This window comes from Periplaneta americana, chromosome 7 (assembly GCF_040183065.1).
Source record: "Periplaneta americana isolate PAMFEO1 chromosome 7, P.americana_PAMFEO1_priV1, whole genome shotgun sequence".
Classification (NCBI taxonomy): domain Eukaryota; kingdom Metazoa; phylum Arthropoda; class Insecta; order Blattodea; family Blattidae; genus Periplaneta; species Periplaneta americana.
In genome coordinates this window covers 111,354,650-111,370,175 of record NC_091123.1, presented here as the reverse complement: position 1 = coordinate 111,370,175, position 15,526 = coordinate 111,354,650, and the positions used below count along the sequence as shown (strand labels likewise).

Genomic DNA, 15,526 nt, shown 5'->3' with positions numbered 1-15,526 from the left:
ATTAGGAATCAGAAGGATAACAGGGACAATCGTATTATGTTAAACAAAACGGATGAAAAAACAAAGCCTGCAACATAAACGTTATACAATGTTATACGTATATTTTTCTACACCACATCAGCTGATAGAAAGCCGCGTAATATTAGTTCCACATCCGTCCGCTACTGGCGTATGGTGCGGTCTCACCTTCTCTGTCTTTCTCAAAGTAACTGCAGATGTCACGTGATCATGCATTGAATGCCATTGGTTATTCAAGAGCGGGAGTCGTGAGACGAGCTGGTTGAGAGTTGCGAGCTGAAGGAGCTGGAAGTGCCTCGTGAACAACCAGCTCTCAACGAGCGAGCTAGCTCGTTACTAGCTCGAAGGAGAGAGTTGTTCAAAAGAGTCAGTTCGTTCGCGAATGACGCATCACTATTGTCTATGCAGATGATGTGACTTATTAGGAGAAAATCCACAAACGATTACGGAAAACACGGGAATTTTACTTGAAGCAAGTAAAGAGATAGGTTTGGAAGTAAATCCCGAAAAGACAAAGTATATGATTATGTCTCGTGATGAGAATATTGTACGAAATGTAAATATAAAAATTGGAAATTTATCTTTTGAAGAGATGGAAAAATTCAAATACCTGGGAGCAACAGTAAAAAATATAAATGATACTCGGGAGGAAATTAAACACAGAATAAATATGGGAAATGCCTATTATTATTCGGTTGAGAAGCTTTCATCATCCAGTCTGCTGTCAAAAAATCTGAAAGTTAGAATTTATAAAACAGTTATATTACCGATTGTCCTTTATGGTTGTGAAACTTGGACTCTCACTTTGAGAAAGGAACATAGGTTAAGGGTGTTTGAGAATAAGGTGCTTAGGAAAATATTTGGGGCTAAGAGGGATGAAGTTACAGGAGAATGGAGGAAGTTACACAACACAGAACTGCACGCATTGTATTCTTCACCTGACATAATTAGGAACATTAAATCCAGATGTTTGAGATGGGCAGGGCATGTAGCACGTATGGGTGAATCCAGAAATGCATATAGAGTGTTAGTTGGGAGGCCAGAGGGAAAAAGACCTTTGGAGATGCCGAGACGTAGATGGGAAGATAATATTAAAATGGATTTGAGGGAGGTGGGATATGATGATAGAGACTGGATTAATCTTGGTCAGGATAGGGACCAATGGCGGGCTTATGTCAGGGCGGCAATGAACCTCCGGGTTCCTTAAAAGCCAGTAAGTAAGTAATATATTTAATTTAATTCATGTTCTAAGATGTAACTAAGTTACTCAGTAATATATATATACTTACTTACTTACTTACAAATGGCTTTTAAGGAACCCGAAGGTTCATTGCCGCCCTCACATAAGCCCTCCAGCGGTCCCTATCCTGTGCAAGATTAATCCAGTCTCTATCATCATACCCCACCTCCCTCAAATCCATTTTAATATTATCCTCCCATCTACGTCTCGGCCTCCCTAAAGGTCTTTTTCCCTCCGGTCTCCCAACTAACACTCTATATGCATTTCTGGATTCGCCCATACGTGCTACATGCCCTGCCCATCTCAAACGTCTGGATTTCAAGTTCCTAATTATGTCAGGTGAAGAATACAATGCGTGCAGTTCTGTGTTGTGTAACTTTCTCCATTCTCCTGTAACTTCATCCCGCTTAGCCCCAAATATTTTCCTAAGCACCTTATTCTCAAACACCCTTAACCTATGTTCCTCTCTCAGAGTGAGAGTCCAAGTTTCACAGCCATATAGAACAACCGGTAATATAACTGTTTTATAAATTCTAACTTTCAGATTTTTGGACAGCAGACTGGATGATAAGAGCTTCTCAACCGAATAATAACAGGCATTTCCCATATTTATTCTGCGTTTAATTTCCTCCCGAGTGTCATTTACATTTGTTACTGTTGCTCCAAGATATTTGAATTTTTCCACCTCTTCGAAGGATAAATCTCCAATATTTATATTTCCATTTCGTACAATATTCCCGTCACGAGACATAATCATATACTTTGTCTTTTCGGGATTTACTTCCAAACCGATCGCTTTACTTGCTTCAAGTAAAATTTCCGTGTTTTCCCTAACCGTTTGTGTATTTTCTCCTAACATATTCACGTCATCTGCATAGACAAGAAGCTGATGTAGCCCGTTCAATTCCAAACCCTGCCTGTTATCCTGAACTTTCCTAATGGCATATTCTAAAGCGAAGTTAAAAAGTAAAGGTGATAGTGCATCTCCCTGCTTTAGCCCGCAGTGAATTGGAAAAGGATCAGATAGAAACTGACCTATACGGACTCTGCTGTATGTTTCACTGAGACACATTTTAATTAATCGAACTAGTTTCTTGGGAATACCAAATTCAATAAGAATATCATATAATACTTCCCTCTTAACCGAGTCATATGCCTTTTTGAAATCTATGAATAACTGATGTACTGTACCCTTATACTCCCATTTTTTCTCCATTATCTGCCGAATACAAAAAATCTGATCAATAGTAGATCTATTACGCCGAAAACCGCACTGATGATCCCCAATAATTTCATCTACGTACGGAGTTAATCTCCTCAAAAGAATATTGGACAAAATTTTGTACGACGTCAACAAAAGTGATATTCCTCGAAAGTTACCACAGTTCGTTTTGTCCCCCTTTTTAAAAATAGGTACAATTATGGACTCCTTCCATTGTTCTGGTACAATTTCCTTTTCCCAAATAGCAAGTACAAGTTTATAAATTTCGCTATATAATGCACTTCCACCCTCTTGTATTAATTCTGCTGGAATTTGATCGATACCTGGAGACTTGTACTTTTTCAGATTTTCTATCGCAATTTCGACTTCTGAAATCGTGGGTTCGGGTATAAATATATATATATATATATATATATATATATATATATATATATATATATATGAAGCATCCACTGCAAGAATGATGGATGTCATTTGGAATACATTTTGCAGGAGAAGCAATTGAAAGTTTGAAATGCTTAGTGCTCAAAGCTTAACTGTGATTTTCCGATCGTTACTGGACAATGACTGTCAGTGTTAATGCCATATAACTCTCTATGCACATTCTATATGTCTTAAGCTATGCATTGACAGTCTTGGTTCATTTTCGACAAGAAAGTGACATCCATCATTCTTTCAGTGGACTCTTCATATATTTCCCATATAAATCCACTTACACATCAGATTGTGTTGTGTAGACACGATGGAAAAGGGCCTCTGGGGCCATCCATTTCACAGGTAATCTGCCATCAGTAGTTTTCCGATAGTAATCATGACAGTGGATGTCCCTTGCAAGTCCAAAATCGGCTATCTTCAAGACATAATCATCACTAACCAGAACATTACGGGCAGCCAGGTCACGATGTATGCACTGTGGAGAATAATAATATTTAATAATTAAATAATATTAACAGTCGTTTAATTTTTTAATCAGAATTCAGTAACTTTAGAACAGTAAATTTAACTGCAGAATCCATGCATAGCAAAGAAAACATATTATCTGATCAAAGAATTTTATAGGCCGAGGTTTAGACACAATTTCATCGAATGTTAAAAAAATATACCAGAAGTTAATGTCTGATGGTCTCATCAGAGTATGCTGGGGAACTAATAATGAAATTTGGAAAGAACAACAAAACACAAAGAGAAATAATAGCTGCAGAAAAAGAAGAAGAAAACTAATGATTATTTTTAACTGAATGTTGCCACACTGAATGGCTGCTCAATTTATTTAAAGCAATGTTTCTATACTGAGGAGTATCCCTAAAAATTGATGCTTGAGTGAATTAAATCTTTGTTGTTTTATTGCTTTGTATTTATTGTGGTTTTATTGCTTTGCATTTATTATTATTATTTTTTTATCATTAGGGATAAATGGTTTTGCCCATTGCTTGACAGATGACATCACACATATGCTTTGACTTGAACAGTATGTGATGAAGACTTCTTGAACTTCGTGTTATGCTAAAAATGTTAGACAATGGCTGTGTTCAGCTGGGACAGCACTATTTCAGTTATTCATTTTTGCTGAGTTACAGCAGTTGTGAGTGGCTGAACGATTAGATTCCAAAATGTCCAGTGTATTTACAAAGAAACATACCATTGTTCCATCTACTCCAGAATATAAGACACCATTGGTTGTTTGCTACAAAAAATGGTGGCAGCTATTTCAGCGCTGTCGGTCAGCAAGACATTCAGTGCAGTTGCTATTTCAGCACTGTCCTGGCTGAATGCAGCCTTTGTCATCAACTGTAGCCCGAACATCAAATAAAATTGAGGCATGATATAGTAGCCCATAAAATAATGCACATAACTGACTGAACTACAGGTAGAAATCAATGAAACTTACTCTCCTAGAGGCTAAGTATTCCATTCCTCGAGCTACTTGGTATGCAAATGAAACGAGATCTTTCTGTGTTAGTGTCTTCTTCTCCTTAAGATCTGAACCAATGGCAGGTTCATAACCAGATGAAGGACGATGCTGACGCAGAAAGTCCCGCAAATTGCCATGTGGAGCATATTCAACCACTACATATAATGGTCCGTCCTGAGTACAGCATCCCAAAAGATTGATAATGTTGATGTGTTTGCCTATCATTTTCATCATCTCCATCTCTGATACCAAGTCCATCATCTCTGCATCTGTGTGACCCTCTGCAACAACAACAACAACAACAACAATAATAATAATAATAATAATAATAATAATAATAATAATAATAATAATGATATTGATGATAAAATAATTAATTATAATAATGATAATGATAATCATGGTAGGTAATATAATAATAATAATAATAATAATAATAATAATAATAATAATAATAATAATAATAATAATAATAAAGGTAAAGGTAAAGGTATCCCCGTCACATGCCATGAAGGCACTTGAGGGGGATGGAGGTAGTAGAGCCCCATGCTTTCCATGACCTCGGCACTAGAATGAGGTGGTGTGGTCAGCACCACGCTCTGACCGCCTTTAACCCCCAGGAAGACCCGGTACTCAATTTTATAGGAGGCTGAGTGAACCTCGGGGCCATTCTGAAAGTTTGGCAACAAGAAAAATCCTGCCACCACTTGGGATCGAACCCCGGACCTTCCAGTCTGTAGCCAGCTGCTCTATCAACTGAGCTATCCAGCTGCCAATAATAATAATAATAATAATAATAATAATAATAATAATAATAATAATAATAATAATAATAATAATAATAATTTATTTTAGCTTGCAGAGTTAAGGCTGTAAGGGCTTCTCTTCCACTCAACCAGCAAAAAATATACATATGTACAATTTGATTTACCTCAAAATCTGTGCTTCAGTGGCTAGTCATGATAATATCTTTGAAAAATATTGGAGTGCAAGAGGTCAAATGACTTTATTGTCAAACGCCTGGCATTAGAAAACAACAAACAACAACAACAATTTGATTTCGATGAAAGTTACGTGTATACAAGAGTTACTTATGAATTAAACAGTAAAATACTATGAACTATTAATTAAATAATGAAATACAAACTGTGTAACAGAATTAAACTAATATACATAGAATGTAGACATATTTCAAATAATGTTATAGTAGATGATGATAACATTACATAATTCTAATGATGACAACAACAACGATGATGATAATTCTTGATCTAATTGAAAATCACAACAAAAGAGGTATTTCTCAAGACATTTTATGGGCCACTGCATTAGGTAACCATTTTTTCGCATTATTAAGAACAGAACTGGTTACATGTATATACAGGTGGATCTCGGACAGAAAAGAATGGATGTACTGGAGCAGGTATACATTGCAGACTGTTCTCAAGATATTTAACTCTACACAGAAATCATGCCACTTCTGACGGAGAAGTAGGAGCCATTCAAACTACTTTACAGCAATTATACCAGTCCTTAGCATTTTCAAACATCGTGATGCTATGTAATTCTCAAGCAACCTGCTACAACGCAACCAAGTATTTCTACAATAAATTCTGTCCCATTATGACACTGCTGGTAATGACATCGTTAACAATCTTGCAAAAAAAAAAAAAAAAAAAAAAAAAAAAAAAAAAAAAAAAAGGCACTGGATTCCACCATATCCCAGTGAAGTGTCATATACCTGAGCAGCAATAATCATACACGAAAACGTAAGAGGCAGATTTCCAGATTCTCGAGAATAAAATAAAAGAAAGCCACTAGGAGGATGAAATAAAGTTTGTGCCAGTTGACCCAGAAGGGTGGCAGTTACAAGATTCCATCAAACTACAGGTCACAACTGTTTGACCAAACATCTGCACTGCATATTTCAGAGCCCAGTTTGTATTCTCTACAACCAGGGCAACAATATGGATTTTTCACATTTTAGGCCGTGTTTCAAAGCTACATTTTCAGCCGAAATGAACTAGATAGGTCTCTAGAAAACCACATGTGACGTCAGAAGCCATGATCCAAAGTTACATAGTGCATAGCAATCAAGTCCGTAGTAACTAGTAAACGAAAATGCTTGCTTGATTGATGACTTGTTCACTAAACAAACATGGACACCTTATCAACATTTGGGGTTATGAAATCTGAAGATGCTTAGGAAGTGAAATAATGTAAATATAATAAGTTCGTTCCAACAACCATCCATAACTATTGTGAACATGTGCAGTACTGGTACAGAAAAGATGTTTCAACACACTCCAAACCAGTTCTGAACCAGAAACATGTACTTCAGTTGGATGTTCCAACAAACTTTTGACATGAGTCCAGAAATAGTTGGCGGATTGAGACATGTACTGATGAGTACGTGCCTCTGACATGCTCATAAGTTCACCAACATCTCCTAGATACTGAAGGACATAATCGACTGTTCACATCACTGTGGTTAAGATAAAAAGTAACAGTGCAGACGAATAATAAAACTAGAGATTTAATTTAAATTTTCACCAAAAAAGAAAGAGAATGAAAGTTATTTGGGTATTGAAATGGTTAATTACATTTTCAAAATGCAACTTTCATTAAAAATATAATAAATAAAGTATATAAATAAATAATTAAAAAAAAAACTACTTTTAGATGAGAGTCCCCCAGTACATGACATTGAATTAGCGGAATTCTTGCCTTCCATATTTGTTGTTATCTTTTTATAGAAAATTATCGAAATTCTAGCTGGAAAAAATGTGTTTTCCAATAGCCTAGACCAGTGGTCATCAGCACAGTGCACCCTTGGGCTAGCGTCTCTTACAGCAGATAAGAGACTGCACCATAGTGCATCCATGGCTGCTGGAGGATATGCTCTCTCCCTCTTCCTGCTGCATGACGGGGCATATTATAATCCACTTGCTTACCTGTTACCCATTTCAGTGAGTGCTGACAACCACTGGCCTAGACTCTTCAAACAGTTATTATTCTTTGCTTTTATTCAGTTACATACCTTTAAGCATTTTAACTGCAACAGTGGTATTGACTCCTTGCTTAACAATGTTTTGTCCCTCTGCTTTTACCACCTTCCCAAATGCTCCCTCGCCTAGAGACTTGCCCAATGTAAGCATATCTCGTCTAATTTCCCATTCAGTGTCAAGAGGCAGCTCATACTCCGAGATCATGAGGTCCGAACCTGAAGACGTACTTCCAATTTGGCTGTGTGACTTTTGTTTTTCAATTTTCACTATTGGCATCAGCTGAAAGATAAAATGATTCTTATTAATAATATAGTTCTTAAAGGATTCATATGTGTGTGTCTATACAGGGTGAAAGTGAAATAACCTTGCAGATTGAATGAACGAATAGAAAACCTATATTACATTTTGTAGGTTGCAAGGGACAGTGAAGTGCATTCCATAACCTCTCCTATCCAAAACCCAACCTCAACCTGCTTTTACAGATGAGGCTCTGGGGACCGAGTATTGGCGGTATAACCACAACATCAGAAATAGAGGAAATGCTATTTCATCTCTTATGCTGGCCTGCCACGGCGTAGAAATGTTCCACAAGTGGTGCTTGTGAGAAAGGTCGGTGGACTCTAAAACTCCTCCTGGCCAGGTCTGATGGACCCATTAACCAACGACAGGTGCGGCCCTCCAGTCATACTGGGGGTTTACGTGAGTGGGTGATGTAACCACCATTACAAACAAAAAATTGGTGCCCACTTAAAAAACGGTTACACTTATGCTAATTAACTGAAGATCATCTCATAACCTGTGAAGTTCTACCTGATGGATCCACCACAGAAAAATATTGGAGAGCAAGAACGCTAATGGCTTCGTTGCCAAAGCCCAGCATTAGATAACAACAACAACATATTACATTTTGTGATTAAATGCACGGTTAATTAGAAAATTAAGTTTGAAGTTTCAGCAGTCTGGCAACATCACCGCTAACACACTCTACTCGTGATACAGATGTAAGAGGTCAACGAACTCTGTGTTTCGCTAGATGAGCTGCTCTCTGTCAAGATGTTGCCACTTACATCGTGCAATGGCTTGAATTTTGAGGTTTTTAAAATTAAATTTACACGAAAACCGTGCACACTATTGAAATATGCCAGAGAGATAAATTATTCTTTATTAGATTTCCTATCAATATGGACAAAAATCACGAACCTCCTCACAATAGTTACCGAATAAGAGATTGTTAAACATTTGAGAAAAAACATTTTTTATGAAAAAAAAAATATGAACTTTCCACCAATATGATATAGTTTTTTGTTACATACAACATGAGCTATTTGCTCTGCAAATTTGCAAGGCTATTTCACTTTCACTCTATATATAGCAAGATTTGTACAATGCAATAGAACAATAATAACAACGAGGTACTGGTGGCTGTGGCAATGACAATATGATGATAATCTATAATAAAAACATTGGTTAACATATTAAACTTATTAATGGGTTATGCATACCATATTGACACCAATCTAGTACAACCTCGAATATAACACGAAAACCAAATTTTCAGTTGATCTATATCGAAATATAAATACAATAATTTCACAATGTAATACAACTTACTCTTAAAAATTTAATTAATTAATTCATAGTTTCCAACCATGGGCAGATCTTTCACTGAATTGGAGAATGCTGAACTTGCAGTGAAAGACCTACCCTTATGCAGAAAATTATGAATGAATGAAGTTTTAATTAATTATAGTACATGCACATGCATTGGTAGCTACAATTTTCTCTTTTTCTATATTTCAGATTTCAAATAACTTTTAATTATATAAACATGGAAGTAGCAGAAGGCACTCTTGGCAGAAAGAACAGGATTCCTTGAAATATTATGGTCTTTGGGCATATTTTATTTTTTTAATAATTTGAAAATTAATCTTTCTCTCATGTAATGAAATGCAGGCCACAATAATTTTAATATACTTCAAAAAATTTAATAGGGAAGCATTATTATAATATGGTAAGATAGCCTGGAAATTTCGTAAGTCTAGCTCAAATAGTTTTTCTACAGAGTGTAGGTACTAATAACTTAAAGTTAAAGGTGTACTATAATTGGTCATTATAGTGCCATGATTAGGATAAGGAAACTTACTGAACACAAATATTCTCGGAATATATATTTAAATTATATTTTTAAAAAAGCTGTCTAATATTAATGCATAAAGGAACTTAAGAAAGGCTATCAGGCAAGGTTAAACGTGATCAATGATGAGAATGGTGACTTGGCTTGCAGACTCTCATTCCATCCTGAAGAGATGGAAAAACTATTTTGGGCAACTACTAAATGTGCATAGGCCAAATAAAAATGATAGGGACAATATTCAAATATAAACTACTCAGCTATTTATACCTGAACTCACAATTTCTGAAGTCGAAATTGTGATAGAAAAGCTGAAAAAGTACAAGTCTCCAGGTATTGATCAAATTGCAGCATAATTAATACAAGAGGGTGGAAGTGCATTATCTAGTGAAATTTATAAGCTTGTACTTGCTATTTGGGAAAAGGAAAGTGTACCAGAACAATTGAAGGAATCCATAATTGTACCTATCTTCGAAAAGGGGGACAAGACTAACTGTAGTAACTTTCGAGGAATATCATTTTTATTGACGTCATACAAAATATCCAATATTCTTTTGAGAAGATTAACTCCATATTATGTAGATGAAATTATTGAGGATCATCAATGTGGTTTTAGGTGTAACAGATCGAATATGATGAAATTATTGAGGATCATCAATGTGGTTTTAGGTGTAACAGATCGAATATGATCAGATTTTTTGTATTCGACAGATTCTGGAGAAAAAATGGCAGTATAAGGGCAGTTGTTCATAGATTAAAAAAAAAAAAACATACGACTTGGTTAAGAGAAAAGTTTTATATAATACTCTTATTGAATTTCGTACTCCCAAGAAACTAGTTCGATTAATTAAAATGAGTCTCAGTGAAACTTACAGCAGAGTTTGTATAGGCCAGTTTCTATCTGATGCTTTTCCAATTCACTGTGGGCTAAAGCAAGGAGATGCATTATCACCTTTATTTTTTAACTTTGCTCTAGAATATGCAATTAGGAAAGTCCAGGAAAACAGGGAATGTTTGGAATTGAAAGGATTACATAAGCTGCTTATTTATGCAGATGGCATGAATGCGTTAAGAGAAAATCCACAAACTATTTTAGTTGAAGCAAGGAAAGAGATAGGTTTGGAAGTGAATCCCGAAAAGGCAAAGTATATGATTATGTCTCGTGACCAGAACATAGTACGAAATGGAAATATAAACACTGGAAATTTATTACATGAAAATGTGGAAAAATTCAAGTACCTTGAAGCAACACTAACAAATATAAATGACACTCGAGAGGAAATTAAATGCAGAATAAATATGGGAAATCCCTGTTATTATTCGGTTGAGAAACTTTTATCATCTAGTCTGTTCTCAAAATATCTGAAAGTTAGAATGTATAAAACAGTTATATTACTGGTTGTTCTGTATGGTTGTGAAACTTGGACTCTCACTTTGAGTGAGGAATAGAGGTTAAGAGTGTTTGTGAATAAGGTGTTTAGGAAAGTATTTGGAGCTAAGAGGGAAGACGTTACAGGAGAATGGAGAAAGCTACACAATGCAGACCTGCAAGCATTATATTCTTCACCTAACATAATGAGGCACATTAAATCCAGACGTTTGAGATGAGCAGGGCATGTAGCACGTATGGATGAATCTAGAAATGCATATAGAGTGTTAGTTGGAATACCTGAGGGGAAAAGATCTTTGGGGAAGCCAAGGTGTAGATGGGAGAATAATATTAAAATAGATTTGACAGAGGGAGGAGGGATATGATGGTAGGGAGTGAATTAAGCTTGCTCAAGATGGGGACCAATAGCGGCTTTATGTGAGGGTGGCAATGAACCTCCAGGTTCCTTACAAGCCATTTGTAAGTAAGTTATAAGGAAATAAAAAAAATGTAAGTTTTGAGCATGTTAACGACCAACTTCCCTTAATGTCACTTTCAGATAACTATTGGAGTAAAAGGCGATTATGAATTATTGCATCTAGTTGTTTCATGAAGCTTGATAGATTTATACAGATGGTTTCGTAGCTCTCTCTTATGATTTACCACAATGTAGTTCATATTATGGTGTTTTCCATATTAATTATAAAAATGTGCATTCTTACTAAAAACGAGTAAACTTTTATTTTTTGTTTCATACTTACGAGAGGCTCCTGAGTGTTCTGAGCATTTGCGAGGTTCTGTTTCTCTACAATCACTTTCTTGGTCCACTGGGTGACCACTGCTGCTCGTGCTGTCTCGATGGCAAGGAGCTTCTTCATCTTCTCTCTTCAATTAAGGAAAAGCATTAAGAAATAGGAAGTCATAAAATTATAAAATTGCTATTTGATATTCATAACTCTTTTAACACTTTACAACCAGCAAAGATCACAAAAGTGTGACATCTAGCTTAAGATATTAATATCGTATTTGCTCGCATAATTTTCCTACCCTGTCAATTTAGAAACTGAAATTTGAGTAAAAAAAAAATCGCATAATTTTCCCGTCTTTATTACTGTTTACAAAAATTTTATTCACAAATGTGACTGAGAAAATGCCAGTTACTATTCGGTTGAGAAGCTTTTGTCATCCAGTCTGCCCTCAAAAAAGCTGAAAGCTAGAATTTATAAAACAGTTACATTACCGGTTATTCTCTATGGTTGTGAAACTTGGACTCTCACTTTGAGAGAGAAATAGAGGTTAAGGGTGTTTGATAATAAGATGCTTAGGTCATTATTTGGGGCTAAGAGAGATGAAGTTACAAGAGAATGGAGAAAGTTACACAATGCAGAACTTGTCGCATTGTATTCTTCACCTGACATTATTAGGAATATTAAATCCAGACGTTTGAGATGAGTAAGGTATGCAGCACATATGGGCAAATCCAGAAATTCATACAGTGTTAGTTGGGAGACTGGAGGGAAAAAGACCCTTGGGGAGGCCAAGACATAGATGTGAGGTTAATGTTAAAATGGATGTGAGGGAGGTGGAATATGATTGTAGAGACTGAATTAATCTTGCACAAGATAGGGACCGATGAGGGTGGCAATGCGAGGGTGGCAATGAACCTTCGGGTTCCTTAAAAGCCATAAGTAAGTAAGTAATTCTAGAAGGGTATACTGACTGGATTTATAGAAGGGTATACTGACTGGATTTATGATTATCTCATGCATGCATGATTAACATGCTCTGACACATGGAATCATGTGTAAGATGCTTCATACTTGCTACATATTATTTATACATTCCTTGCAGCCTCATCAAAATCTGAAGCAACTTTTCTTTGTCACAATTTGAAAATGGGACCTATGCATCAGTTTATAGGATAAATTTTTAATCTTTACATTTACAATTTCAAATCTAACAAAGTTGTCAACACCTTTACGAACTCATTAAAATCTTTTGGCACATAATAGCTCTTGGTTGAAAGTGTTAAAAGATAAATAATACAGATTATCTTCCTGTACCTCTTGAGCTTCAGTCTGTGAAATATCGTAACCATTATCACTACTCCCACCAGGAAGAGCGTGCACAGGGTCACTGCCACAATATTCACCACCGTCGGCTGGAGCTTCGTCATCTGGAGGGGCTCGTCTTCTAGACCTGCAGTAAATAAGTAAAGCTTCTTCCTTAGTTTCAGGTCTATTACATTTGAAAATACTTATCCAGTAATATATATCAGAATAATGCGGTAATTATGTTACCTGTCATGACAATACTGATAAAATATAAAAAAAAAAAAAAATCACATTTTCGAAGTTAATGTTGGTTTTAGAGCTTTTATTTATTGCTAAGGAAAGGGGGTCAAGCAATAAAAAGTTTGCTTTTATGTTTATTGTATGTTTTGTGGTAGAAACATGGAAGGTATGAGGTATATACCTTCCACAGTTTGTGTTACAGTTGTCATTGGATGGTTCTGCTTCTTAATTCATTTTTCAATGTCCAATTGCAAATTGGACATTTTAACATCAGCTTTGTAAATATCGTTGCTGTGTCTTCAAAATCTGTTATGTGCTTTTAAAATGATTTTGCAGGAGAAAGAAAAAAACATTGCCATTTTTAATTCCCTAGATTTTCGAAGCTACTTTCGGTGCAATTTTATCATTTTTCTTGTAACAATTGAAATTGTACCGAAAGTAGTTTTGAAAATCAAGGGAATTAAAAGTGACAATGCGTTTTTCTTTCTTCTGCAAAATCTTTTTAAAAATACAACGGATTTTGGAGGTGCAGCGACAATATGTACTTAATAAAAAGTGGACGGTTTTGGGATTTTCAAAGGAGCCATTGCTGAATACTGAAGAACTATGATTTTTCTCTTAAGACACTGCATATTGTCCAATAAATATGTGTGTGTAAATTGTGGAGCTATGGAATAAGCGAGTTTTCGTAAGGTAAAGATCAGCGACAGATTAGATTGGTTTGTTCAGGTATGCCAAGTACGTACTTTTTTGGTAGACAGGTAAATATAGTTAGAAAACGAATTTTTGTAAGGTCGAGGATCAGTGACAGGTTAGGTTTGGTTTCTGCAGGCTTTTAGTATGCTTTGGATAGAGTATGCTTTTTGGTAAATGTGTACACAGATATGAGTATAATCACAGTCTAGTATATACAGTCACGAAGCTCAATACGTACCGGTAGTAAATATGCATTCACAGATAGTTGCTAACCACTAAGATCGCTACTATCGCCTCATTATAGACAATGCAAAATAGTACTGGCACAGTCTATTGTTCCTAGCACCCTCAGAACACAAGCTTCGTGACTGTATATACTAGACTGTGATATAATTGTGCTACGTTTGTGGAAAGTAAGTTAGGTATTTTTAATTTTTATTCTTAGAAATTATCCATTTTTAGCAATTTTTTTAAATTTCGAATTTGTAATATTTCATGAGGTTTTAGAAGTTTAAACTGTGTTTTCCGCCATTTTTCAATAACTTTCGTTTCTGAAAAACCATAAAACAGCAAAAGGAGGTCGTCATGATGAGCTACAGTTTTACCAATAATGCATATGGTACATCAGTAGTGATTACACATAGGTCTATAATAACAAGAGAAATAAGTTTTGTGAAGTGGTTACTCTTGTTTTTGTAGGCAAATTTGTGTAATTTTATATTCATAGAATTTTTGTTGTTGTTTTATCTAAATTTAAAACCTCAATTCTTCAGTTTTAAATAATGTACCTAATCTAAATTAAAACAGGCTGAATAAAAATTTGAACTGATCAGCCTACATAAACATGCATTTTGTAAAGTAACATAAGACAACTGACAGAATTTAAGATTCAACTGATTATACAGATAACATTCAGGGTGAACTTCACTGACAACTTACCTCATACTGGACTTTAAAATTGGTATAGAATGCATACCTATTTAAGTAAGAATTACTGGTGCATACAAATTAATGGACTTTAAAATTGGTATAGAATGCATACATAATTCGGAAAGGAAATAATAAACAAAGAATGAATACCATGTAACATTCTGAAAATAATCTGTTTAAAAAGAAGAATTTCTGTTTCCATCCAAATGCTAATAATACTAGATATACAATTTTTTTTTTTTTTTTTTTTTTTTCATTTTTATGAATCATTCCTGAAATGTTAATTTACAGTGGATAACTGCTTACAAATTTATTTTATTTTTGTGTTTATTTATGAAAATATATCTTTCTTTCATAAAATACAGCCTATTTATTATCTTTATATTCTAGAAATAGATAAATTACATTAATTTGTATGCACCAGTAATTCTTACTTAAATAGGTAGGTATCAATATACTTCAGGAGTATTGGTTTTATTATAATAATTACTGTCTGGCGGCATACAGAAGGCCGACCTAGAATGCCCCTCCATCTTCACCTCTTACTTGCCTGTCTTATCCCCACCAAATGACTAGCTCGGCTTCCGTATGCTGCCAGACAGTTCTGGTAGTTTCATTTTTATATTTTTGAAAGAAACTAGAAAACATCTATGATAGTACTCTGCTCCACTTATTTGTGCACATAAAACATTTGACTCAAATTATT

General features: G+C 35.2%; 1 protein-coding gene across 2 annotated transcripts in view; it reads right to left on the bottom strand.

The window, feature by feature from the left end:
• Positions 1-15,526, bottom strand: part of LOC138703360 (fibroblast growth factor receptor homolog 1-like) — a 435,775-nt gene that overhangs the window by 18,120 nt on the left and 402,129 nt on the right. For both annotated transcript variants that reach the window (XM_069831162.1, XM_069831163.1), the window contains exons 16-20: positions 12,964-13,099; positions 11,662-11,785; positions 7,433-7,679; positions 4,369-4,673; positions 3,197-3,390 (exon numbers count right to left, since the gene is read on the bottom strand). In XM_069831162.1, coding sequence (XP_069687263.1) covers positions 3,197-3,390; positions 4,369-4,673; positions 7,433-7,679; positions 11,662-11,785; positions 12,964-13,099 — 1,006 coding nt within the window. The remainder of the gene's footprint in view (positions 1-3,196; positions 3,391-4,368; positions 4,674-7,432; positions 7,680-11,661; positions 11,786-12,963; positions 13,100-15,526) is intronic.